This window comes from Oncorhynchus clarkii, chromosome 32 (assembly GCF_045791955.1).
Source record: "Oncorhynchus clarkii lewisi isolate Uvic-CL-2024 chromosome 32, UVic_Ocla_1.0, whole genome shotgun sequence".
NCBI classification, from domain to species: Eukaryota; Metazoa; Chordata; class Actinopteri; order Salmoniformes; family Salmonidae; genus Oncorhynchus; species Oncorhynchus clarkii.
Window position 1 is genome coordinate 16,549,642 of NC_092178.1, and position 23,719 is coordinate 16,573,360.

The 23,719-nt window shown below is 41.2% G+C and overlaps 2 protein-coding genes across 4 annotated transcripts; both read left to right on the forward strand.

Annotated features, from left to right (window-relative positions):
* Positions 1-3,386: 3,386 nt before the first annotated feature.
* LOC139392427 (family with sequence similarity 133 member B) lies at positions 3,387-8,939 on the forward strand. 2 transcript variants are annotated; one of them, XM_071140406.1, is made up of 11 exons: positions 3,387-3,539; positions 4,345-4,442; positions 4,747-4,825; positions 4,936-5,052; positions 5,148-5,198; positions 5,359-5,430; positions 5,739-5,837; positions 6,039-6,104; positions 6,220-6,312; positions 6,590-6,643; positions 8,116-8,939. In XM_071140406.1, exons 1-11 carry the CDS (start codon positions 3,516-3,518, stop codon positions 8,203-8,205), a joined length of 843 nt encoding a protein of 280 aa, XP_070996507.1. In that variant the 5' UTR covers positions 3,387-3,515; the 3' UTR covers positions 8,206-8,939. The 2 variants fall into 2 exon arrangements, with proteins under 2 accessions (XP_070996507.1, XP_070996508.1); XM_071140407.1 differs by having other exon boundaries at positions 8,477-8,939.
* A 6,641-nt stretch (positions 8,940-15,580) lies between these two features.
* Positions 15,581-23,510, forward strand: LOC139392426 (progranulin-like). Of its 2 annotated transcripts, XM_071140405.1 has the most exons (7): positions 15,621-15,680; positions 16,012-16,109; positions 16,208-16,348; positions 16,673-16,978; positions 17,879-18,052; positions 18,384-18,530; positions 23,234-23,510. In XM_071140405.1, exons 3-7 carry the CDS (start codon positions 16,208-16,210, stop codon positions 23,360-23,362), a joined length of 897 nt encoding a protein of 298 aa, XP_070996506.1. In that variant the 5' UTR covers positions 15,621-15,680; positions 16,012-16,109; the 3' UTR covers positions 23,363-23,510. The 2 variants fall into 2 exon arrangements, with proteins under 2 accessions (XP_070996504.1, XP_070996506.1); XM_071140403.1 differs by lacking the exon at positions 16,012-16,109 and having other exon boundaries at positions 15,581-15,680.
* The last annotated feature ends 209 nt before the right edge of the window (positions 23,511-23,719 follow it).

The window sequence follows — 23,719 nt, forward strand, 5'->3', positions numbered from 1 at the left end:
ACAGAAGATCATGACATAGCAGAATTGACAGAAGAGCATGACATAGCAGAATTGACAGAAGATCATGACATAGCAGAATTGACAGAAGAGCATGACATAGCAGAATTGACAGAAGATCATGACATAGCAGAATTGACAGAAGATCATGACATAGCAGAATTGACAGAAGATCATGACATAGCAGAATTGACAGAAGATCATGACATAGCAGAATTGACAGAAGATCATGACATAGCAGAATTGACAGAAGATCATGACATAGCAGAATTGACAGAAGATCATGACATAGCAGAATTGACAGAAGATCATGAGTCCCTTTTCTTTTTGCAACAACACATTTAACATTCCACGTAAATCTCTTCTATACTGCATATCAAAACAACAATGGATTACATAGTATTACAACACAAATATGGATCCTTCCTATACATTTTAAATGACTTCTCTCACTACTGCTTATCTAAACAATGCAGAATTAGCACCATACAGTCATACAAGTCTTATTTTGAAATAGACCCAATATATCATGTTTGAGATTTGTTATTATAACTTATGTCCTTAAAAACAGAGGCGGAGTCCCTAATGGAGCCCTATTCCCTAGGGCGCTGGCCAAAGGTAGTGCACAATCTAGGGAATAGGTTGCCATTTGGGCACATCCAGCGAGGCCAAACACAGATAACAAGCTAATACCCCCCCACCCAATGCAATACAGATCATGCCTACATTAAGCATAGAAGCCCAACCAGTATATATTGTGTTGTCTCAATGACTCTCCAATGAAGCCCCAAATGATTTAGGCTTTAGTGTTTTTTTCTTGTACATAAGGTCTTATTTGTGCAGTTTACTTGTTTAGTATTTTTCTAGTATTTGTAGTGTTCTTCTTTTGAAATGATGTTTCATGTACAGTACAATGATGATGTGTTTTTCATGTGAAGAAGTTACTGATTTTGGGGAAGTTATGCTATTTAACTAACTAAAGGTCTTGCTAATTAACATCATGTCTAGTCTAGGTCCATTATGTAGCCTGGTCTTATGTTTGTTCAGCACCATATTTAAAATAAAAATGCATTTGATATTTTGTGATTCAAAGCTGTTCTGAAGCAGGTTGTTGATGCCAGAATCCACATTTTTACAAAGCCCGTTTTTTGCTAATATTGTAGTTCTGCCAAGAAACCGGATTTTAGGAAATACAGAGTATCAAATAGGAACATAGTTTGCTACTTATTTTTATTTCAATTGTATTTATCCATTTAGGCTTTCTCTAAACTGGTTTTGCTGCTATACAGTAATGCTCTCAAAACGTATTTTAAAGACATATTATGACCCACCATAAGGTTATCTAAGTGTATGTAGCAGCTTAACGTTTCTGATATTGTATTCACAACTGCTTGTCATTTTATTTTAGTCAAATAAATGTTTAGTGTGTTAATTGTGTTTCCACTGGCATTATTGAGTATTATCTTACTAACGCAATTCCTGTCATTTTATAAACCGGGTTGTTCAAGCCCTGGATGCTGATTGGCTGAAAGCCGTGGTATATAAGACTTTATAAACCGGGTAGTTTGGCTCCTGGACGCTGATTGGCTGAAAGCTGTGAAATATGAGACTATACCACGGGTATGAGACAATATTACTTGTTTACTGTTCTAATTATGTTGGTAACTTGTTTATAATAGCAATAAGGCACCTCGGGAGTTGGTGGTATATGGCCAATATACTACGACTTAGGGCTGTATCCAGGTACTCCACGTTGCGTCGTGCAGAAGAACCGCCTTTAGCTGTGGTATATTAGCCCTATACCACACCCCCTTGGGCCTTATTGCTTAAATATACCACGGGTATGATGCAAAACTACTTGTTTACTGTTCTAATTATGTTGGTAACCAGTTTATAATAGTAATAAAGCATCCCAGGGGTTTGTGGTATATGGCCAATATACCGCGGCTATTCAACTCTGCGTTGCATCGTGCCTAAGAACAGCTCTTAGCTGTGGTATATTAGCCCTATACCACACCCCCTTGGGCCTTATTGCTTAAATATACCTGTGTTTTTAATCTCTAGCTCAAGTGAAATCCCCACCTGCTTCAAGATGTCCTCTATCATCCCCATGCCCAAGAAAGGGAAAATAACTGAAGTTAGTGCTACCAACCCGTAGCACTAACTTCCGTCATCATGAAGTGCTTCGAGAGGCTAGTCAAAGACTACATTACCACCTCCCTCCCTGACACACTCGACCCTCTCCAATTTGCCTACCTCCCTGAAAGATCCAGGGACAAACGTAATTGCACAGCACACTGCCCTCACCCACCTGGACAAAAGGAATGCATATGTGAGGATGCTGTTCATCGACTACAGCTCAGCCTATCAATACCATAATGCCCTCTAAGCTCACCACAAAACGTACGGCCCTGGGACTGATCTCCTCCCTATGCAAGCTGGGTCCTGGACTTCCTGATGGGCGTTCTCACCCACCTTCTGTATTCCCTGTATACCCACGACTGTGTGGTCTCACACAACTCCAACTCCATCATAAAGTTTGCTGACGACACGACGGCCTGATTACCAACAACAACGAGGTGGCCTACAGGGAGGAGGTAGGCACTCTAATGGCGTGGTGCCAGGTAAACAACCTCAAAGTCAGCTAAACAAAGGAGCTGATTGTGGACTTCAGGAGGTACCAGGCTGGGCATGCGCCCATCCTCATCAACTGGGCCACCATGGAGACGGTCAAAAGTTCAAGTTCCTCTGCGTACACAACTCTGAGGAGCTGAAATGGTCAAACCCCTCGGACACGGGTGAAGGCACAATAGCGACTCATCAAACTCGGGATTCTGAAGAAATTCAGTCTGTTCCCTAGGGCCCTCACAGTGTTCTACAGGAGCACCATCAAGAAAATACTGTTGAGTTGCATCACAGCCGGGTACGGCAACTCCCCCGCCACAGACCACAAGGTGCTACAGAGGGTGGTGCCCTCAGCTGAATGCACCACTGGGTGCACACTTCAGGACACCTACAACCCCAGGTGTCACAGAAAGGGCAAGAATATCATCAGGGACCCCTGGATATTCTGAGCCATGACCGGTTCTCTCCGTTTCCATCACTCAGACATGGGCATTATAGGAGCATCATGGCAAAAAATTGTAAAACTGGCCAATAGCTTCTACCCACAGACCATCATCACTAGTCAGCTACCTGCCCCCCCCCCCCCCCCCCCCATTATATTTGTATTGTTTTATTTCACTTTGTACTGCATTGTTGGAGCTCGGAGCTTAATAATTGCTCTGCACCCTGTCATTACATACATCTGCAACCCTGTACATGTGTTCTCTCTAATCCAATCTAATATATATATTTACCGCTAGGTGGCAGTCATCACAGGTCTGTGTGTCCGTCGTAGTCAGAGAATCTAGCTACGTAGCTAGAGAGGCTCGCTTGTTGTGGTGGCTAACGACGGGAAGCATGCTACGGTTCTCAATTTAGTGATATTCGCCCAATAGTAGGCGAAATCTGCAGAAATGGGGAAAAGAGACAATAGAGTGGTAAGCCACGTGTTAAATAATTACAGGCATGTAGATATTAAGCTTTTTACGATAAATAGTAACGTTATGCATGAAAACAAACAAACGTGTTGGCTATAGCTAACTGGCACTGAACGCATGGGCCTGTAACGTTAGGTATGTTAGCTAGGCCCTATAAGTTAGCTAGCCAACAGTAGTTTACGTTAGTGTGCAGACAAGTCGAATCCCTTTAAAACTAGCTATATCAAAGGTGCGGAAATTTGAGTTGTTTTAACATACGATATATATATATCGAACGAATATAGCTAGCTAGGCAAACTAACCTGGCAGATATCGAAGAACAAGTAAACGTTAGCAGGTCGTATGAAGGACCGCTAAACGGAGCCACACCTGAACTAACGTAGCTAACTATTAAGTTCGAAATATATCTAGTTATGTTATTTAGCTAGTGTATAATAATATAGCGAACTAGCGAGCACACCCTGTGCCTGTTCTGCTAACATAATCCAAAGCGCACTGTCGAAAAAAACAACTAACTAACTATTATTATAACTACGCCTGCCAACTAGGCTCGAGTTCATCACCCGAATTGGCCGACTGGCTGTCTACGTTGAATCTATGTTATGAATGTGTTAACATTAGCTTTGTATGGAAAGGCCATAGAATTGGTATTGACAGTCTAGTCAAAATGACTGATCCAACCTAGCCAGGTCAAAATACTGTGTGTTATTATGCTTCCGATCCTGTCTAGACTAGTGTGTCTTGTCTACGGTAGCCAGATGTCATTGAAATGTCTGGTCTGACTGTCTCCCTTGTGTGTTTTCAGTCATATGTGAACCCCATAGCTGCATCACGGGCCAAGGGACCTGCACCCAACGCAGGACCGTCTATCCAGGATTACCTGAGCAGACCACGGCCAACATGGTAAGCATAAGATAACACACCAAAGGACCCAGGATTTGTGCCTGAAAGGGCTCCAGGTTGTATAACTGGCGAGATGGACATATCCTCATTGATGTTACTGAAGAATGTCAACAGGCAAAATGGTGGATTCTATGTGTGTAAATCGGGGTAGTAAGGCATTGATGTTTTATAGTAATAGGCTACACACTATGAAATGCTGCTTGCAAGTCACAGTAAAATGTTGCTATGCCCTTGAATGTTTGGACCTAGGCCTACATCACCGTCAGTTGTGATTCATTGAGTGATGATGGTTTTTGTTCACCAGGGAAGAGGTGAAAGAGATCATCGAGAGGAAGAAGAAAGGCTCCAGAGCTCTGGCGGACTTTGAGGATCAAATGAACGAGGTATTGTTCAAATGTCAACAATTCTACTTTATTGACCGGTTGTTATTATACCACAAATCCAGTGTTTTCTTTTTTTCTTACATTCAAATATCATAATTTGCTTTGTATAGAATTGGAAGAAAGAGCTGGCGAAGAACAGAGAGAAGTTACTGGGTGGCGTTGACAAGGAGAAAGAGGAGAAGGAGAAGAAGGAGAAGGAGAAGAGAGAGAAGAAGGAGAAGAAAGAGGTATGCTTCCAGTTCTATCCATGTCTAATATTCGAATACAAACATTTTGTTTTAACGTATCCACCTCTCATACCAGATCTCGGTTTTGTGTTTAGAAAAAGAAGAAAGAGAAGGGGAAAAAAGAAAAGGGAAAGAAATCCAACAGGGTGAGGAAAGCTGTCTCCAAATGTTTTGTTGAAGGCTGTTGGTATGCATATTGCGGTAGTGGTATCTGTCATCTAAAGTGTAAGCTTTTCACAGAGGTATCTTTGTGTCAGTTGCTGTCTTCAAATCTAATGAGCTCTGCTTTCATTGTGTTTGGTCAAGCATTCCTCTCCCTCCTCCTCCTCATCGAGTTCTGATTCCTCTAGCAGCTCCTCCTCAGACTCTGAAGACGAGGTATGTACCAGAGTATTTGGTGACAAGTCTGTGTCAGCTTGCCATACTGTTTCCCAGCCACCCTGTAGGCACCATAGAAATATATTACATTAGAAGTAATTGTATTTGTAAGGTAGGCACGAAGAGCTGTGTGAAGTATTGTGAATATATATATTGTGAATACATTTATACTGTTGATATTTTGTTTGGGGATTGGCTTCTACCCCCTTTATGAATATGCGTTTCCAGTTAAATATTGTCCTACTAGTTGAAAGAGGGGAAATGTGATAGATTGAAACTGAGTTTTTGTCTGATGTCTGTTTGGTCAGAATGAAAAGAAGAGTGTCAAAAAGAAACGTAAAAAGAAGCGGTCCTCCTCCAAGAAAGCATCAGAAGACTCGACTGTAGAATCGGAGCCCGACAGCAAGGTTACTTTGATGTGGAGAGTATTCCATCTATTTCCTTACATTCATTTTAATCGAAGACATTTCTGCACTCTTAGAAATGTCTTTCGTCACGTGCTTCTCTGTTTAGCCATTGTTTGATTTCTGTTCATTCATTTCAAAGTTGAACTTTTTTTTGTTGTGTGAGTACTTCATTAAATCTTCATGTTTTGTATGCAAAAAAAGGGCTCCTTCCCTCTCATTCTGTTTCTCTCCAAGAAGATGGAGATGGAGATGAAGAAGAAAGAAAAGGTAATTTAAGGACATTCGTGTGGTTGTTAGTCCTATTTTGTGTATTGCTGCCTGAAGAAGGTTTTGAACATGCTGGGCTACAGTGAGCTGAGGGCTGTAAATGTTTAACCTTCAGGATGAAAAGAGCCGCAGGAAGAAGAGGAAAGCCGAGCAAAGTCATAAAGACTCATCCTCGGAGTCGTCAGCTGACTCAGAAGTGGAGGAGGGTGTAAGTACATTCACCTTTGTCACCTTTATATTCATTTGCCATGTTTTATGACTGAAAATAATGTCTTATGTATTGACTTAGATGACCACTTATGGGATGTATTTTTGTTCCTCGTTGGAAGGCATAGGCCATCTGCAGTTTAAGTATTATATGGAAGGAACTTTTTTTGCACTCTGTATCATTGTGAAATACTGCACTTTTTGATTGGACGTTAGGAAACTGTCAGCGGCCTTTCCCCATATATTGTGGTTGGTTAATTTTTGCAATGTCTCTGTAGGGTGAAGCCAAGAAGAGAAAGAGAAGTAATGAGGAGAAAGAAAAAATAGCAGCAGTAAGTGGTTGTCAGATAAGCATACACTAACCACAGGATGAAAATGGCCACTCCCCATGTCAGATTTAGTGACTAGTGACCAAAATACACTATATTTACAAAGCTATGTGGACACCCCTTTAAATTAGTGGATTAGTCTACTTCAGCCACATCGTTGCTGACCGGTGTGTAAAATCAAGCACGCCGCCATGCAATCTCCATAGACAAACATTGGCAGTAGACTGGCCCGTATTGAAGAGCTCAGTGACTGTCAACGTGGCACCGTCATAGAATGCAACCTTTCCAACAAGTCAGTTTGTAAAAAAATTGCCCTGCTAGAGCTGCCCTGGTCAACAACTGTTCAGCTGGGGAGTGGTAGGCCACACAATCGTCTGTCCTCGATTTCCATGGCTGAGCAGCTGCACACAAGCCTAAGATCACCATGCACAGGGCCATACGTTGGGAGGAGTGGTGTAAAGCTCGCCAGCATTGAACTATGGAGCAGTGGAAACGTATTCTCTTTAGGGATGAATCACACTTCACCATCTGGCAGTCCGACGGGCGAATATGGGTTTGGTGGATGCCAGGAGAACGCTACCTACCCCAATGCATAGTGCCAACTGTAAAGTTTGGTGGAGGATGAATAATGGTCTGGGGCTTTTTTTTCGTGGTTTGGGCTAGGCCCTTCACTTCCAGTGAAGGGGAATCTAAGCGCTACAGAATACAATTTCATTCTAGACGATTTTGTGCTTCCAATTTTCTGGCAACAGTTTGGGGAAGGACCTTTCCTGTTTCAGCATGACTATGCCCCCGCGCACAAAGTGAGGTCCATACAGAAATGGTTTGTCGAGATCGGTGTGGAAGAACTTGACTGGCCTGCACAGAGCCCTGACCTCAACCCCATCAAACAGCTTTGGGATGAATTGGAACACTGACTGCAAGCCAGGCCTAATCACCCAACATCATAACCCGACCGTACGAATGCTCTGCAAGTTCCCGCAGCAATGTTCCAACATCTAGTGGAAAGCCTTCCCAGAAGAGTGGATGCTATTATGGCAGCAAAGTGGGGACCAACTCCATATTATGCCCATGATTTTGGAATGGGATGTTTGACGAGCAGGTGTCCACATACTTTTGGTCATGTAGTGTATGTTCGCAAGTGACCAGAAATGGCAACATGCCTCTGTCAGCAGATAACTACATGACTATCTCTTGGGATTGTTTCAAATGTAACATATTTGTAATATAATATATGCAGATGCTTTTATCCAAGGCATCTTAGTCATGCATGCATACATTTTAAGATATGGGTGATCTGGGATTCGAACCCACTACCCTTGGCATTACAAGCGACGTGCTCTACCAACTGAGCCACAAAAGACCACATACAATACTGCCTGAGTAATATTTTTCTGCACTGACAGATTTTATACAAAAACATAGCAGAATGGAAGTTTAACACTTACTTATCCAACTGTTGTAAATGTTAACAGGACAAATCAAAGAAGAAGAGGAAAAAGAAGCACAAGAAACATGGCAGGAAGAAGAAGAAGAAGACCTCTTCTGACGTTGAGTTAGACTAACATCTAGCGCTGTGGTTCTCTGTCCAACTGTCCACCACTAGAGAGCATCTGCCTTTCCACTACCAAAAAAATCCCATCTAGGCTGCTCCCATGATGGGGGTAGTTGATTGATTAGGGGAACCGCTAGCGTTATGCTCATGAGAGTTGAGATGGTGGGGAGATGGGATATGGGGTTTCTAATGTTAATTAAGGACTGGTGAACTGGGAGTTACGGGTCATCAAACCCTCTGTGACAACTTTGCATATTTGTTTTTCTTTTGTCTGTTGCTAGTTTTTATTAGATCCAAATGAACGTCGTCAAGGACACCATAAGTCGTCGTCAAGGACACCATAAGTCTGTCAAGTGTGGCCCAACTGAACTGAAACATTTGCATATGAAATGAAAATGAACTTCCATACATGGATATTGATCAGCAGTGTACATTTTTTACACCTTTGGTATGCTGCCCTGCTATGTCTATTTTACCATTCTTGGAGATCTCGTGCATCACTAGCTGCACTGAGGTCATTTTGGGACTTTGTTATACTGGTGCCCAGTGTCATGATGCATGCATTCTGATATGATGGTCACTTCTCTTGCCAGCCTCATATTGAAGTTGGGATTGTGAAAATACGAGTGAAATTGTCATTATCACAAGGGATAAACTGTTCAATTCTGTTAATGTAATGAATTCTACAACTGAATATCTATAAATGAATGGGTTTTAATTATTAAAGTATTGTTTTATCCTTGATAACATAGTGATTATTTTTTGTGTATGGATGAATGATGAATGATTTGTATTGGATGAGAGTAACAAATAACATTTATACTTGTAATTTACGATCCTGGAAACATCATGAAATACAGTGGGGCAAAAAAGTATTTAGTCAGCCACCAATTGTGCAAGTTCTCCCACTTAAAAAGATGAGAGAGGCCTGTAATTTTCATCATAGGTACACTTCAACTATGACAGACAAAATGAGAAAAAAAATCCAGAAAATCACATTGTAGGATTTTTAAAGAATGTATAAGTATTTAAGTAATAAGTATTTGGTCACCTACAAACAAGCAAGAGGGCCAAGTTAATTTGAGTTTTTATTTATTAATTTATTATCCAATAGGCCACAAAGTGTCCTATTCTAGACCACAATTTACCCATCCCCCCCTTTGATATCTGGCTCTGCCCAGGTAACAACCTTGCCTAATGACTTAGGTAAGATTAGTCAATTATCCTTATGTTCTGACATTATCATGTAGGAGCGCCCCTTTCATTATCCACATGTCCAATTCTCCCTTGGGCTTCCGTTCATGTCTATCCTGTATAAATTATCTGTCAAGTGTCTTATCTACTTTAAGAGTTATCTGTGCTGCTTTGTATGTTCTTAGATGTACTGTATATGTGCCTGTCTATTTAAACAGTAACCCTTTTCTCTCCTTTCTTATTTCACGGGCACTAGTCAATGCTACTATGTCGGCCTGCTGTGCCGAATAATTTCTTGGCAATGTTTCCGTGTTTTACACCATAGTTCCTGAAACCAACTAAACATTCATTCCTCTCAGTATCTGTTTATTTACCCATTCTGTGTCACTCCTACCTTGCTCATTTCCTAACCCCCTTCTAAAACTTCTGCTCTCAAACCTTCAAGGTCTCAGCAGCACGGGGAGGGCTCCTCCGTCTGCCCTTCCTCCTATCTGTCTTTCGCTCTTTCTCATAGCAGTCTTTATCAAATATGGGTTGTTACCAACTATTGACTAAGTGTCTCACTGTTTGGCGTTATCTGAACTCATGGATTTGAGAATGGTGGCAATCTCTAAAGTCCTTACATAACCTTAATCAACCTATCAATAATCCTAAATCACCACAGATGTCATATATCCCTGTCAACTTTGATACTATTTAAATAAAAAACTTCTAATGATCAAATAAAGCCAAAACGAATGCTAACCATATCATCTGCTTTCTGTACTAATGAAATCCCTCCATCGGGAGTCCACTGTGTTTTATCTAACAATAACATGGGTTAACCTTAAAATAAGTCTCATCAATCATTTAATATATGTTGCATAGTGTGGGATACATTATCTACAGTAATTTACCATCCCTAAGAACTGCAACATTTTTTTTTCATAATTAATTTTAATGCTTATAAAATCACTATTTTTCTATCTCAATCTATTTTCCTGCCTTATTTGCTTAAACTATGTCCTGTCCAAACCTCAAAGGACCATATCCTCCCCCGTTTATTATCGATGATAAATAAGATTTCTGTTCCTGTTATAATACCAAATGAATAGTAGCCAATTCGAAACCTTCACAGTCAGTGTTTACAACAGAATCCTGAACCTCCTCCTCCTCCTCAAGTGAGTCTATTCCCCCGCTCCTCATAATTTGTCCTGCCAAAAATCCACATTCTCCTCTGAGTCTTGCTGCTCCTAGTGAACTACTTATCTCTCCACCTCTCCTAGCTCAGCTCGCCCCCACCCTACTAAGTTCTGTTTAATGGTATGGCTTATCTCGGGACGCATTCCAATGAGGAAAGCAATTTTTAATTGTTGACTATACGGGGCATTGAGTCCCTCCACTGCCGGGGATTCTTTTAACCCACTATTCTCCCAGGCGCATCATATATACACTGCTCAAAAAAATAAAGGGAACACTAAAATAACACATCCTAGATCTGAATGAATGAAATATTCTTATTAAATACTTTTTTCTTTACATAGCTGAATGTGCTGACAACAAAATCACACAAAAATGATCAATGGAAATCAAATTTATCAACCCATGGAGGTCTGGATTTGGAGTCACACTCAAAATTAAAGTGGAAAACCACACTACAGGCTGATCCAACTTTGATGTAATGTCCTTAAAACAAGTCAAAATGAAGCTCAGTAGTGTGTGTGGCCTCCACGTGCCTGTATGACCTCCCTACAACGCCTGGGCATGCTCCTGATGAGGTGGCGGATGGTCTCCTGAGGGATCTCCTCCCAGACCTGGACTAATGCATCCGCCAACCCCTGGACATTCTGTGGTGCAACGTGGCGTTGGTGGATGGAGCGAGACATGATGTCCCAGATGTGCTCAATTGGATTCAGGTCTGGGGAACGGGCGGGCCAGTCCATAGCATCAATGCCTTCCTCTTGCAGGAACTGCTGACACACTCCAGCCACATGAGATCTAGCATTGTCTTGCATTAGGAGGAACCCAGGGCCAACCACACCAGCATATGGTCTCACACGGGGTCTGAGGATCTCATCTCGGTACCTAATGGCAGTCAGGCTACCTCTGGCGAGCACATGGAGGGCTGTGCGGCCCCCCAAAGAAATGACACACCACACCATGACTGACCCACCGCTATAACCGGTCATGCTGGAGGATGTTGCAGGCAGCAGAACGTTCTCCACGGCGTCTCCAGACTCTGTCACGTCTGTCACGTGCTCAGTGTGAACCTGCTTTCATCTGTGAAGAGCACAGGGCGCCAGTGGCGAATTTGCCAATCTTGGTGTTCTCTGGCAAATGCCAAACATCCTGCACGGTGTTGGGCTGTAAAGCACAACCCCCACCTGTGGACGTCGGGCCCTCATACCACCCTCATGGAGTCTGTTTCTGACCGTTTGAGCAGACACATGCACATTTGTGGCCTGCTGGAGGTCATTTTGCAGGGCTCTGGCAGTGCTCCTCCTGCTCCTCCTTGCACAAAGGCGGAGGTAGCGGTCCTGCTGCTGGTTTGTTGCCCTCCTACGGCCTCCTCCACGTCTCCTGATGTACTGGCCTGTCTCCTGGTAGCGCCTCCATGCTCTGGACCCTACGCTGACAGACACAGCAAACCTTCTTGCCACAGCTCGCATTGATGTGCCATCCTGGATGAGCTGCACTACCTGAGCAACTTGTGTGGGTTGTAGACTCCGTCTCATGCTACCACTAGAGTGAAAGCACCGCCAGCATTCAAAAGTGACCAAAACATCAGCCAGGAAGCATAGGAACTGAGAAGTGGTCTGACGTCACCACTTGCAGAACCACTCCTTTATTGGGGGTGTCTGGTTAATTGCCTATAATTTCCACCTGTTGTCTATTCCATTTGCACAACAGCATGTGAAATTTATTGTCAATCAGTGTTGCTTCCTAAGTGGACAGTTTGATTTCACAGAAGTGTGATTGACTAGGAGTTACATTGTGTTGTTTAAGTGTTCCCTTTATTTTTTTGAGCAGTGTATATAAAAAATACTACTACCGGTCAAAAGATAAAACAAAGTTTCAAATATCATGATCAGATCAGAGTTACTACTCTGGAACCCTCCACAAAGATAAATTATTGTACCCTTATGGCCATCGGAAGAGAGACTCAAGAAAGTCTGCCCTTAGTCCAAGGCTATGCCATTTCTTTCGTCTCATTGGTTCAAATGACAACTATGTCAAAGAACTATATACTCGTTCATAATTATCAGTTACTCAATTTACCTTAAAATCAGTATCACAAATTACCTTAAATTCCTTATCCAAATGGCCCTCCCATGAGGCTGATCAGACCACAAGGGAAAGCCATGATAGAGGTCAATAGTCATACCACCTTTTTACTGTCGTGTTCCCTACTATATTAGACAAATTGAAAAACCCTTTATCTAAAGAATTCACGTGTTTAATTTAAACTCAGAAAACAAAACTTCTAATATTCCATATGTGAGTGTACCCCTTTAAGATATGTCTCTTGGAAAATGGAAATGTACTCCCTCCAATCATTATTTTTTTAATTTCCTCAATGTTCCATGTAACTCATTCAGTCCTTCTCCAAATAGTCTCCCCAAAATGCTTGATAGGAATACCCTGCCATTAGACACACACAACTGTGATAAACGTGCACTGTCCCTTTAAAATAAACTCAGCCTGCAATCCACTTTGCGAACCTTTCATTGTTCCCCATAATGAAAACAGATTATAATACCTTAACTTCTTGTTAAATTTCACTGGTGTTTCCTGAACAATCAAACCAAAATCAATAACCGGGAACTATTACAAAACTTTTACGATTACAACTCCCTCTCTTATAGCCAAATATAGCCCAGTGAATGCCACCAATCAGTGCTGCCCACCTAACAATTTTTTAACTACATAAAGAGATGTAAGATAACAACAATACATAAAGAGAGACCTAAGACAACAACATTTAGTCATGGCAAGTGGGCCAACAACAAGTATTTATTCAAGACAAATATGCTGCAGACCAGCAAGAATTCCTCCACGGACCTACGCCGGTCCACAGACCAGGGTTTGAGAAAGGCTGGAATAGGCTATGGATAATTCTTCTGAGACTACACTAGGAACACTTGATATTGCGAGCCCAGCAGAGAATCAGGGATGAGGGGCATCATCGGGCACACATGAGATACTATAATTCTGTAAGCAACTCATTCTCAAACACTTAGCAGTATGACATTTAATTGATTACAAATTACATGACCCTCCCCTGGACTAAATTACAAATTGCATAACCCTCCCCCATTTCCCTCCGGGTAACTATTGTGTACATTTTTTTTTACCTCTCCCTTAGTATGCAGTGACTTTCACTTCCTCTCCAACTCTGAGGCAGCAGTGTCATTCGAGTAGCCGGGATTAGCCCAGAAGGCTAATATTTTACAACCATTCTTTCAAAATAATATTTATTGTAAGACACATATTGATGTATTCAGTCAATGGTGTCACCTGTAAATGACCGATTGTTTGGTGCCACCCCCTTGTTTTCATTCTAAGTGAAAACACTACACGAGAAGTAGGGCAGCATAGGGTCGCCCATGACCTGCGGATTCTGGCTTTAAACAGAACATTTGTAGACATCCTCATTCTGGACAAAGTTCCTCATGGCTACACCCAGGTTCCCTAAAACAGACTGTATTCCTTATCACTGTGGTTTGCAACACAATACTAAATGGACTTATACAGCAGTCACTTTCACCAAACTAACTATGGAAACCTATGATGTATTGCGAACCATTCATTGTTCCCCATGCATGACAATAACTTTTTTTTTTTAAGGACTCAGGTCACACAGAGGAATCAATCAGACAACCATAATGAGAGTAATGCTGTACCTTACATAATTTCTCACTTTTTCCTTCCTTATATTCCACATTTCTCTGAAAATGATTAATCATTTTTGAAATAACTCCTAGACTTATTTATTTTATTTTTTACCCCTTTTTCTCCCCAATTTCGTGGTGTCCAATTGTTGTAGTAGCTACTATCTTGTCTCATCGCTACAACTCCCGTACGGGCTCGGGAGAGACGAAGGTTGAAAGCCATGCGTCCTCCGATACACAACCCAACCTAGCCGCACTGCTTCTTAACACAGCGCGCATCCAACCCGGAAGCCAGCCGCACCAATGTGACGGAGGAAACACCGTGCACCTGGCAACCTTGGTTAGCGCGCACTGCGCCCGGCCCGCCACAGGAGTCGCTGGTGCGCGATGAGACAAGGACATCCCTACCGACCAAGCCTTCCCTAACCCGGACGATGCTAGGCCAATGGGCCTCCCGGTCGCGGCCGGTTACGACAGAGCCTGGGTGCGAACCAAGAGTCTCTGATGTCACAGCTGGCGCTGTAGTACAGCGCCCTTAACCACTGCGCCACCCGGGAGGCCCACTCCTAGACTTATTAAACAACTATTGCGATAAACACAGTCTAGGGGAGTGAAGAATGTGTCATAGGAATGATTGGTTTCAAAGGTTAAAGGAGGCCTATTTAAGTCCTTCATATAGTTTGAGCTATTGTTAATATCTACATTTGAATCTGAACACAGCCCCTGAATGACTTCCAAGACGTTAGGAGTCACCATAAAAGCAGAACCTGGTATCCTAGGTGACTTCTAGGTAACATCCCTGAGGTCATGTAAATTCAGTCATCGGTGGTTTCAAATGATAGAGATATGTAATATATGGCTCACTGAACCAAGTGGTCTTGATTTCCTTGATTAATGTTTTGACCAGGGGCCCAGAACACTTGGAGAACGAACAGATAAGCAAAATAATTTATGCCTGCCTGCCTTTGAGGGGGTTGGCAGATTGCTACGAACCTATCAGAGGAGCGTGTCTGTCTCCCTGTGTGCATATTTCTGTCTATTGTTTGTCTATTAAACCTTTAAATATAGAAGCTGTTGGGGTTCTTCATTTTCCACACTTTGGCCAAATTCACGATTCCCGAGACTATAAGGTCATTGACAGACTGACATAATGAAAACCAAAAGGTCTATAAAGCCAACTGGTGCTATTAGACATGGTAACATACTGTTAACTACTTCTGTATTCGTCACTGACCTAAGCTTCTGTTTAGTGCATTGTTGGCATACATGGGGAAATGAGATAAAGTTACTTATTTGTTATAAAAAAGTGGGAGGATCAAATCTAGTGTATGAATTGGTCAAGGATTCATGCAGTCACCCCATTGTGTAATCTCACAGGAAGTGTTTGGATCACTAAACTGAGCTCAATATCAAGGCTAAGGTAAGTGAGATTTAAAAAAGAGAAAATCATTTCATTTTAAACTATGCAATTAGAAATCACAAATATAAGAATTAGTAAACAACAAATGTATTCAATTATTTGAATCTTAGTCAAGTAATTCAGAAGTAATCTAAATTTAGATGCATTTGAAATTGAAAGTAAACTGAGACACTATGTTAGTGCTGTGGCAGCGTGTTCGTAAATTCACTCTGGATTCTGGAGTGCCAGAGTGCGTTCAAAGTGAGCTCTGGGCTATCATAAATTCAGAGCATTTCGCTCTGGCACTCTCAAACCACCCTCATGTTTTTCATCTTACTTTTGCTCATCTAAGGGTGCGTTACAAACAAATAATCTGACAGAACTGGCACTCCAGAGGGAATTTACAAACGTACCCTAAGATAAAGACAAAAGAGTTGGAAATTCCACAAGGTATAATGATCCAGTAAACTTCAAAAAATAAACATCATACTCAACCTACTACAAAATTCCTCTAAATTGTAACCACTTGTTAAATCCCTATCCTTTAGATGTGGAGCATAGCTGCATTGGTGTTAGTGCTGACAGGGTCTGCCTCTTGCTACATCACGTGCCCTGGTGGGAAGGTCTGCTCTGATCAAACAACTTGCTGTTTGACTAAAGGAGGATATGCCTGCTGTCCAGTTCCCAATGTGAGTAACCAGGGTTCACCTTAGGGCAATTTGTAGCCTGGTCCCAGATCTGTTTGTCATGTCAACAGCCATAGCAATTGGCAGCACAAACATCTGGAACCAGGCTAGGGAATTTGATAACACTAGTAAATGGGATTCTCAGCAGCACTAAGGTTGTAAATACTGGAAAAAGAAACCAGCATACTGGTACTGTTGTTTCCTTTTCTTTTGGATTACAAAACCAATATTTCATTTGAAAGACCTTGGGTTTAGAAAGCTGTATGAGCAAAGACCCCATAAAAGTATTTTGACTGCATATCACCTTTTTTTCATTATGTTTTCCAGGCGGTGTGTTGCTCTGACATGGCCCACTGTTGCCCGTCAGGCTTCAACTGCAATGCCATTACCCAGAAGTGTGAGAAAGGCGACCATCCATGGAGCAGTGTGCCCATGCTGAACAAGGTGGCTGCAGAGGAACCAAGCTCTCCTGTCTCTGCTCCGCTCGAATCTGACAGCAGCCCTGTCCAGAGCAATGCAGTGGAGAGCTCCATGGTCGGCAAGGTGCAATGTGACAACTATTATGCTTGTCCCGATGGCACCACCTGCTGCCACCACCCCACAGGCCTGTGGTTCTGCTGTCCATACTCTCCTGTGAGTTGACTAGTGTTTCTCTGCTTGTAGTATGTTGGCTTGAAGGGCTCTTGTTCATTTGTAATAGTGTTATAGAGTAGCTGGCAGTATCAGGAATTAGTGACACTTTTGTTGTTATTGTATTAGGTTTTTATTACAGCTAAAAAACTAAACATACTACACAATAAGTTATTCATATTTTTCTAAACTGGATATTTTCTCAGAAATATTCAAAACAAGAATTTGAGAGCTGTGGTATGCAAAATTGGTATGCATGAAACAATATACTGAATCAATATCCGTTGTACTTAATTCCAAAATGGTTATTGTCAATATTCAGTGAGCTATAAAATGATTGGGACAGTGATATTTGTTGTTGTTGTTTTGGCTCTGTACTCCAGCACTTTGGATTTTAAATTATACAATGACTAAGAGGTTAAGGTGCAGACTGTCAGCTTTAATTTGAGGTTATATTCATCTATATTGGTTCAACAGTTTAGGAATTACAGCCATTTTTGTACATAGTCCACCCATTTCAGGGGACCAAAAATATTTGGTAGAATTTCACTTATATGTGTATTGAAGCAGTCTAAAGTGTAGTATTTGGTCCCATAAACCTAGCACACAATGATTACATCAAGCGTGTGACTACAAACTTGTTGTTTCAGATGATCTATTGTGTAATTTTGGAGTCACTTTTATTGTAAATAAGATTATAATATATTTCTAAACATTTCTACATTAATGTGGATGCTACCATGATTATGGATAGTCCTGAATCAATTGTGAATAGTGATGAGTTAGAAAGTTAGACGCACAAATATCATACCCCCAGAGCCAAAACAACAACAACAAACGTGTCACTGTCCCAATACTTTTGTAGCTCACTGTATCAACTTGTGTACTTCTGTTATTCCACAGGGTAGGTGCTGTCTAGATGGGTACCACTGCTGTCCCTATGGCTATGACTGTGACCCCACATACACAAAGTGTGTGAGGTACGGCAACCTGAGGTACCCTTTTGCTCCGAGGCAGGCCCCTTCAATGATCGAAGCCATCAAGGTCTCCAAACCGGAAAACAAGGTCCATGATCAGGTAGGTACCTATGCGTCACACTCACAGGCAACCAATGTTTGTGTAGGCAGTGGACATTGTTCTCTTTCTATGTTTGTTCCTGTGCCATTCAAGTCAGTCTAAGAGAAAATCACTTTTGATTCCCACCTTATGGGCATTAAAAATAATAATGAATAGAGAATGATTTCCTGCACACTGGTATGCTATTACATTTTAACCTCTGAGAGTAGTTAGTAATGTAATCACATTATTCCCACGCAACCAGATACTCAGATGTGCGTGTTCTTTTTACATGTTGAACCCCTGAGTAGAACATTGACGGTGTGGTTGTCTTCTTTCCCTCGTCTTTTAGCAGGTCTCATGGACAGCTCTAGTTCAGGCCGCTGACAGCACACCACAGGCTGGAGTCTCTCACTGTGACACTAAATTCTATTGTCCTTCTGCAACCAGCTGCTGCAAGGGACCTAATGGCAAATGGGGATGTTGCCCATTCCCACTGGTAAATATACTGAAAGTGTTGGGTGTACTCTAGAGGGGATTTAATACAACTGACATTAAATACCACTGAGCTATCATTTGATAAAGTAGTATATCAATGTTATGTAGGTAGAGCATGTTTAATAATGTAATTAACATTTTATCTGTAGTGCACGTGCAGAGCAGTGTGAAATGTTTTAATCAAATCAAATGTTATTTGTCACATGCGCTGAATACAACAACCTCACAACAACCTCACAGTGAAATGCTTACTTTACAAGCCCTTAACCAACAATGCAGTTAAGAAATATACCTAAAAAAAAGTAAGAAATAAAAGTAACAAATAATTCAAGAGCAGCAGTAAAATAACAATAGCGAGGCTATATGCAGTTGAAGTCAGAAGTTTACATACACTTAGGTTGGAGTCATTATAACTCGTTTTTCAACCAATTTCTTGTTAACAAACTATAGTTTTGGCAAGTCGGCTAGGACATCTATTTTGCGCATGACACAAGACATTTTTCCAACAATTGTTTACAGACAGATTATTTCACTTATAATTCACTGTATCACAATTCCAGTGGGTCAGAAGTAGAGGTCGACCGATTATGATTTTTCAATGCCTATACCATACCGATTATTGGAGGACCAAAAAAGCCGATACCGATTAATCGGCCGATTACATTTATTTTTTTTTTTTATGTATTTGTAATAATGACAATTACAACAATACTGAATTAAAACTTATTTTAACTTAATATAATACATCAATAAAATCTATGTAGCCTCAAGTAGATAATGAAACGTTCAATTTGGTTTAAATAATGCAAAAACAAAGTGTTGGAGAAGAACGTAAAAGTGCAATATGTGCTATGTAAGAAAGCTAACGTTTCAGCTCCTTGCTCAGAACATGAGAACATATGAAAGCTGGTGGTTCCTTTTAACATGAGTCTTCTATATTCCCAGGTAAGAAGTTTTAGGTTGTAGTTATTATAGGACTATTTCCCTCTATACCATTTGTATTTCATTAACCTTTGACTATTGGATGTTCTTGTAGACACTTTAGTATTGCCAGTGTAACAGTATAGCTTCCGTCCCTCTCCTCCCTGGGCTCGAACCAGCAACACAACGACAACAGCCACCACATCAAAGCAGCGTTACCCATGCAGAGCAAGGGAAACAACCACCCCAAGGCTCAGAGCGAGTGAAGTTTGAAACGCTATTAGCGCGCGCTAACTAGCCAGCCATTTCCCTTCGGTTACACCAGCCTCATCTCAGGAGTTGATAGGCTTGAAGTCAGAAACAGTGCAATGCTTGACTCACAACGAAGAGCTGCACGAAAGTGCTGTTTGAATGAATGTTTACGCTCCTGCTTCTGCCTACCACCGCTCAGATACTTAGATACTTGTATGCTTGTATGCTCAGTCAGATTATATGCAACACAGGACGTGCTAGATAATATCTAGTAATATCATCAACCATGTGTAGTTAACTAGTGATTATGATTGATTGTTTTTTATAAGATAAGTTTAATGCTAGCTAGCAACTTACCTTGGCTTACTGCATTTGCGTAACAGGCTTGTGGAGCGCAACGAGAGAGAGGCAGGTCATTATTGCGTTGGACTAGTTAACTGTAATCTTGCAAGATTGGCTCACCCGAGCTGACAAGGTGAAAATCTGTCTTTCTGCCCCTGAACGAGGCAGTTAACCCACCATTCCTAGGCCGTCATTGAAAATAAGAATGTGTTCTTAACTGACTTGCCTAGTTAAATAAAGATTAAATAAAGGTGTAAAAAAAATAGGCAAATAGACCAACAAAAATACAGATTTCCGACTGTTATGAAAACTTGAAATCGGCCCTAATTAATCGGCCATTCCGATTAATCGGTCGACCTCTAGTCAGAAGTTTATGTACACTAAGTTTACTGTGCCTTTAAACAGCTTGGAAAATTCCAGAAAATTATGTCATGGCTTTAGAAGCTTCTGATAGGCTAATTGACATAATTTGAGTCAATTGGAGGTGTACTTGTGGATGTATTTCAAGGCCTACCTTCAAATTCAGTGCATCTTTGCTTGACATCATGGGAAAATCTAAAGAAATCAGCCAAGACCTCAGAAAGAAAATTGTAGACCTCCACAAGTCTGGTCCATCCTTGGGAGCAATTTCCAAACGCCTGAAGGTACTACGGTCATCTGTACAAACAATAGTACGCAAGCAACAAGGAAGAAGCCACTGCTCCAAAACCACCATAAAAAAGCCAGACTACGGTTTGCAACTGCACATGGGGACAAAGATCGTACTTGAAGCGTCCTCTGGTCTGGTGAAACAAAAATAGAACTGTTTGGCCATAATGACCATCATTGTGTTTGGAGGAAAAAGGGGGAGGCTTGCACGCTGAAGAACACCATCCCAACCGTGAAGCACGGGGGTGGCAGTGTCATGTTGTGTGGGTGCTTTGCTGCAGGAGGGACTGGTGCACTTCACAAAATAGATGGCATCATGAGGCTGGAAAATTAAGTGGATGTTGTCGTGTCTTTACTATCATTAACTGAAGACTTAATTTGTTATCAAAGATTCTCTGTAATTAGTATTACGCGATTAGACTGATTAATCATGTAACTAATTAACTAGGAAGTCGGGGCACCAAGGAAAAAATATTCAGATTACAAGGTTATAATTTCCTAATATAACCTTTCAGATATTTTCATATCTGATCCATAGTCTTCTGATTAATGAATTATTTACTTTACCTCACGTTACTCTCATTCCAAACGTCGTAAATTGTTGGTTATCTGCACGAACCCAGTCTTCACTATGAGTCATCCATACATCAATTGTCTTAAATCATTTATTTATTACTAACTAAGTAATTCACAGAAATGCATAAACAAACAAACAAGGTAAATGTGGTTACAAGAAATGATAGGAGAATGTGCCCTAGTGGACTAAACCGGCATGGCGGCCTGTTAGACAAAAGGGGAAGTGTGGGTCGACTAAGAAGTCACTACAAAGTGATAATTATAACAATTGAAATGCTAATCCTTTGCACATGAACGCTCACTCATTTGGGAAAAATTGCAATCAATATATATATTTACGCTCAGTGTGTCGTCTTGATCGCTGGTGAAAAGTGAATTTATTTTGTAGAGTTGTCCGTCTCTCTCTCTGTCGTGCTTATAGTGGGTAGTTGAGAGTGACATTCATTCGTTTCGTTATAGAATGGATGTTTCGGCGGTTGTCATTCTTTGCGTTCAATGATACCAAATTCCTAGCTGCAGACTAGTAATTAATATCAAAGACTTGTTCTTATTCTGTCGGTATCGATAGTCTAAGAGTTTAACCACGTGGTATGGTTAAAAGATTCAGCAATGGTCTACAACCTTTGTACTCTCCTAATGGAGAAAAACATGGTCTGCAACCTTTAGCCATCTCGTAATTGAGGTAAGCTCGGTCTGTTGATCGAAAACCCGAGTGCGGGTTTTATTCGGAAGGCAGAAAAGGGCTGTCCCAGGACGCCCAACTGGGCTCAGGGGCGGTCCTCTGATTTAGTTAACTCCAATCCCCTTTTTCAGTTTTCCTTCATTAAACACGTCCAAAATCATTTTTTACAAACAGTATCATACTCACTCATTCATCTTATACAACAATTAGATGTAAACCTCATATCTGAGGCTATTATATAAACAGCGTTATGGTAATGTGGCCACACAGTCTCCCATGAGCTTCCCCAAGTTGTGACAAACGGACCAGTTCGTAGCTGGATTCTTCACCGATCTTTTATACTTTCTCCGGAACATGAAATTTGTTGCTACCTCAAGTTCTGTGAGGTGGAAGGAATTGCTTTGTTCTCTATGAAAATGTACTCTCTATACTGTGTGTCCATGAGGAGATCCTCAGGAATTTACGACGTCTCTCTGACCACAGCAACCTAGTTGGAGGAGGAAAGGGGGAGGCAGGGAGAGGGGGATGGGGCTTGCTATACCCAAAGAGGACAACGTCATGACAATGTATTGAAGCAACATCTCAAGATATCAGTCAGGAAGTTAAAGCTTGGTCGCAAATGGGTCCTCCAAATGGACAATGACCCCAAGCATATTTCCAAAGTTGTGGCAAAATGGCTTAAGGACAACAAAGTCAAGGTATTGGAGTGGCCATCACAAAGCCCTGACCTCAATCCTATAGAACATTTGTAGGCAGAACTGAAAAAGCGTGTGTGAGCAAGGAGGCCTACAAACCTGACTCAGCTCTGTCAGGAGGAATGGGCCAAAGTTCACTCAACTTATTGTGGGAAGCTTGTGGAAGGCTACCAAAAGTGTTTAACCCAAGTTAAACAATTTAAAGGTAATTCTACCAAATACCAATTGAGTGTATGTAAACTTCTGACCCACTGGGAATGTGATGAAAGAAATAAAAGCTGAAATAAGTCATTCTCACTACTATTATTCTGACATTTCACATTCTTAAAATAAAGTGGTGATCCTAACTGACATAAGACAGGGAATTTGTACTATGATTAAATGTCAGGAATTGTGAAAAACTGAGTTTAAATGTATTTAGCTAAGGTGTATGTAAACTTCCGACTTCAACTGTACAGGGGGCACCGGTTAGTTGAGGTAATTGAGGTAATATGTACATGTAGGTAGAGTTATCACATTAAGATCATGTGCAATATTATGCCGATTTTATATTACTATCATGTTCTGAGACCTATTTTACATTTTTAGGCGAAGTGTTGTGCGGATGGCCTGCATTGCTGTGAATATGGATACACCTGTGACCCAAACTCATACAAGTGCAGGAAATGGTACTCTCAGATTCCTTCAGGTCTGAAGGATGATGCTAATCAGGACTGACACTATTTCAAATAATTTATGATCTTGTCACTGTACTGACATTGGATTGTACCCTTTTTGTGAATGCATTTGAATTGAACCTTGCACTGATGAATACAATAATGTTAAATCATGTCACCCAATCATTAAAATGTTTCCTTGTTGAGTATTTAGTGTATCATTCCTTATATGCTATCAATCTCCACTGGCTACATTTTATCAGTCAAATATTTATGTACAGTATGGGTGTATTCGTAAATTAATTCTGGAGCGCATGGGTGTGCTCAGAGTGCGCTCTGGGCGATCATAAATTCAGAGCGATGTCAGATTGTCAGTTACTACATTCAGAGCGCACACTAGACGCTTTGGCCAAGGAGT

Coding starts and splice junctions, on each gene's coding strand:
- LOC139392427 (XM_071140406.1), top strand. CDS start 3,516: ATGGGGAAAAGAGACAATAGAGTG. Junction 4,826..4,935: donor TTGAGGATCAAATGAACGAG/GTATTGTTCAAA, acceptor TGCTTTGTATAG/AATTGGAAGAAAGAGCTGGC. Junction 6,313..6,589: donor ACTCAGAAGTGGAGGAGGGT/GTAAGTACATTC, acceptor ATGTCTCTGTAG/GGTGAAGCCAAGAAGAGAAA.
- LOC139392426 (XM_071140403.1), top strand. CDS start 16,208: ATGTGGAGCATAGCTGCATTGGTGTTAGTGCTGACAGGGTCTGCCTCT. Junction 16,979..17,878: donor TCTGCTGTCCATACTCTCCT/GTGAGTTGACTA, acceptor GTTATTCCACAG/GGTAGGTGCTGTCTAGATGG. Junction 18,053..18,383: donor AAAACAAGGTCCATGATCAG/GTAGGTACCTAT, acceptor CTCGTCTTTTAG/CAGGTCTCATGGACAGCTCT.